The 2967-nt window shown below is 45.0% G+C and overlaps 1 protein-coding gene across 1 annotated transcript; it reads right to left on the bottom strand.

Moving 5' to 3' along the window:
- Positions 1–1663: 1663 nt before the first annotated feature.
- DUSP1 (dual specificity phosphatase 1) lies at positions 1664–2914 on the bottom strand (the record flags this gene model as incomplete). The annotated part of the gene is made up of 2 exons (XM_010296111.1): positions 1664–2178; positions 2695–2914. Coding segments are annotated over 2 exons (591 nt in total), but the record flags the coding sequence as incomplete, so codon positions are not given.
- Positions 2915–2967: the final 53 nt, after the last annotated feature.

The following is a 2967-nucleotide window of genomic DNA, read 5'->3' on the forward strand; positions in this document are numbered from 1 at the left end:
GTCTCCAGTTATGTGACGAGCACAGCTGCTTTATGCTTAAAGAATCCCTCATCTGTAAGCTTAGGATCATAACTGTTAAAATGCCTTGATTTGCGGAGTTATAATCTGATGCATCTGCCTGAGCAAAACCATTTTTGACAGGGCAGAAGTAGGACAAGACTCCTTGAATATCAGAGCTGCAAGGACTAGTGGTTCCCTTCTGGACTGGATGGAGTCCTAGTCCTAGTGTCCTAGTCCTAATGTCCTAGTGCTCCCCCAGCATCCAGCTCCCTGTTCCCAGTGTTACTGCCCTGCCTAGGAAAGCAAGCTTCCAGCTGCACCTCTTCCACACCAGCTCCCCCGATACGCATCCTGCCCTACACACCCATGGAGAGGTTCTGTCACACCACACAGCAGTCACCCTGCAGCTCCTGCAGGGAACGCGAGCCTGTTGGAGCTCCCCTGCCTGTCTTTTGATACCTGAAATGGCAGATAAAAGTCACTCTAGTGAGAATCCTCAGCAGGAGATAAATTTCTTTGGGTCTGGGTAAGAAAATAACCTGTTGGTTACCTGATCTCTTGTAATGCCCCTATTTGTTTACTGAGATAACTCTGCAAGCCAGATCCTCTGATCCCTGGAGCAAAGTTAGTCCAAGTTGCAAAAAAGAATCAAGGAGGTGGGACAGGAAAAGAAAACACCTTGGCACAAACTCATAAGCATTGGAGATCTGTTACCAACAGGTTAATTTTAGACTTAACCTTTGAAGCATTAAAGTAAACAAGCAATAAGGAAGCTTTTTCCTAGGAGAAGGGCTATTTTAAATTCACTGTAGCCCTGTGCCCAAGTCTCAGCTGGTTCAAACTTAGAGCTCTTGTGGCCATCACTGCAGTCAGATCCACCTTACAGCTGAGAAGCCAGCCTTGGCTCTTCGCCACTGCATATAATTATATGGGGACAAAGAAAAGCTGAGTTAAGAAGCAGCAGTAATTTCTAGTCCATTATGTTGCTTAAACCCATTTTTCTATCTAGTTCAGTCAAGACCCAAGGTCAGAGTTGGAAATTCAGATTTCTCTTGCAGCTCTCAACCCGGGAGCTTCCACATGAGTTTTGGGACTGTAAAATGCAAGATTTTAAATAATATTATCATCCAGCTCAATAGAAATACCATAATTTATTCTGTTTGTATAAAAAAGTTATAATCATGTAACAAAACTATGTCTTCATAAGAAGAAATATATTATTTCACATCATAAATAAATCAGCAAACATACAACCCTTGGCAACTCAAAAAAGCACTCGGCTGGTGCTTTCACGTCAGTGCTTGGGAAACAAGAAGAGCTGACAGATATATATACACACAGGATTACAGTACCAAAAATACTGAGGTATTTTGTTTCTCTGGAAATGAAACTTTTAGGTTTGTTAAGGCACAAAACAATGCACTAATGTAAAAAATAAATAAATAGGACTGTCACATGAAAGGGGACAGCATCAGTGTTGCTCAGAGTGTCCAGGAATGGGAATACTGGTGAGCATGCTACTAAACATGGAGCAGGCTTAGGACAGACATAAGACAAGGAGGAACAGCTCAGGAAGAGACAGTGTCCTTTGATCTTTGTGTAGACATCCAGATATTGGCTTCAAAAGTCAGAACAGTCAGCCGCACCTAGTTCTCTGGCATCAGGTGAGCTCCTCTCCGTTTATGACACCATTCTGGGATGCATGGATGGTTCCTCACAAAACACGAGTGACTGATGACACTGTCCTCATAGTTATTGCACTTCTGAGACAATAAGCCTGAGTTCTGACCATATTTTCACCTGCTTTTCAGCAGCTTGGGGAAGTAGTGATGGGGCTCTGAAGATAGCTTAAAGCACTGGACGAGGTGTGAACAGGGATGGAGACTGGAAAGTTAAAGACTGTGGTGGTCGATGCTCCTCTGTCCAACACAGACATAGCAGGGCTACCAGCTTCTGCTGAGCAGTTGGGGGCAAGGACCTGTGACTCAAACTGAAGCAGCTGCCCCATGAAGCTGAAGTTTGGGGAGATGATGCTTCTCCTCTGCTTCACAAACTCAAAGGCTTCATCCAGTTTGACTCTGTTGGTCCTCATGAGATAAGCAAGGCAGATGGTTGCTGACCGGGAAATGCCAGCCTGGCAGTGCACAAATACCCTTCCTCCATCATTTTTAACAGAGTCTGAAAGAATTAAAACACAGTTAGCAAACAAGTCCCACAGCTTCCGGAGGTGGAAAAGCACAGGCTGCTGTTTTACATTTCTTTAATCCATCCCTTCCTTAGCCTAATAGGTGCACCCGGTGCTTTTGAGACAAAGAGAGCCTTTGTCCCGAGGGAACCAGCAGTCTAGCTATTTTCATTCTGGGCTCCAATTCCAATTATACTAATAGCTCCTCCAGGTCACTTTAGCAGTCTTGCAAGATTACTTTAATACTGATCCGCTTAAATTCACTAGCTCTTCTCTGCAAGACCAATGCCTCTTGAGTCAAGATTTCAAACAGTTTTGTGAAGCTCAGATTATTCCTCCAAGTGGAATAAAATTAATGGAAGTGTTCCCCGAGTATCTCTCCTCTACAGAATGAAATTCCCCAATCTCAAATGTAGGTTTCACTGGGGAAAACACCCCCCAAAAAAAAAATCACTTCCCAGGGCACATTACCCCAGAAAAAGAACAGACTGTAAAGAGAGCTCATTTACCTATGAAATCAATCGCCTCGTTAAACCAGGAGCTGATGTCGGCCTTGTGGTTGTCCTCGACGGGAATACTTTTATACTGGTAGTGCCCTTCGAAGTGGTTGGGGCAGTTCGCCGAGACATTGATCAACGCCGTGATCCCCAGGGCATCCAGCATGTCTTTTCGGGAGGCATGGTAAGCGCTGCCCAAGTAGAGGAACGGCAGGATTTCCACCGGCCCGCCCTAGAACAGAGAGGACAGGCAGCCGGTTAACGCCGCTCGGCAGCTCTCCGGTA

Source organism: Phaethon lepturus, unplaced genomic scaffold, assembly GCF_000687285.1.
Source record: "Phaethon lepturus isolate BGI_N335 unplaced genomic scaffold, ASM68728v1 scaffold55941, whole genome shotgun sequence".
Taxonomy (NCBI): domain Eukaryota; kingdom Metazoa; phylum Chordata; class Aves; order Phaethontiformes; family Phaethontidae; genus Phaethon; species Phaethon lepturus.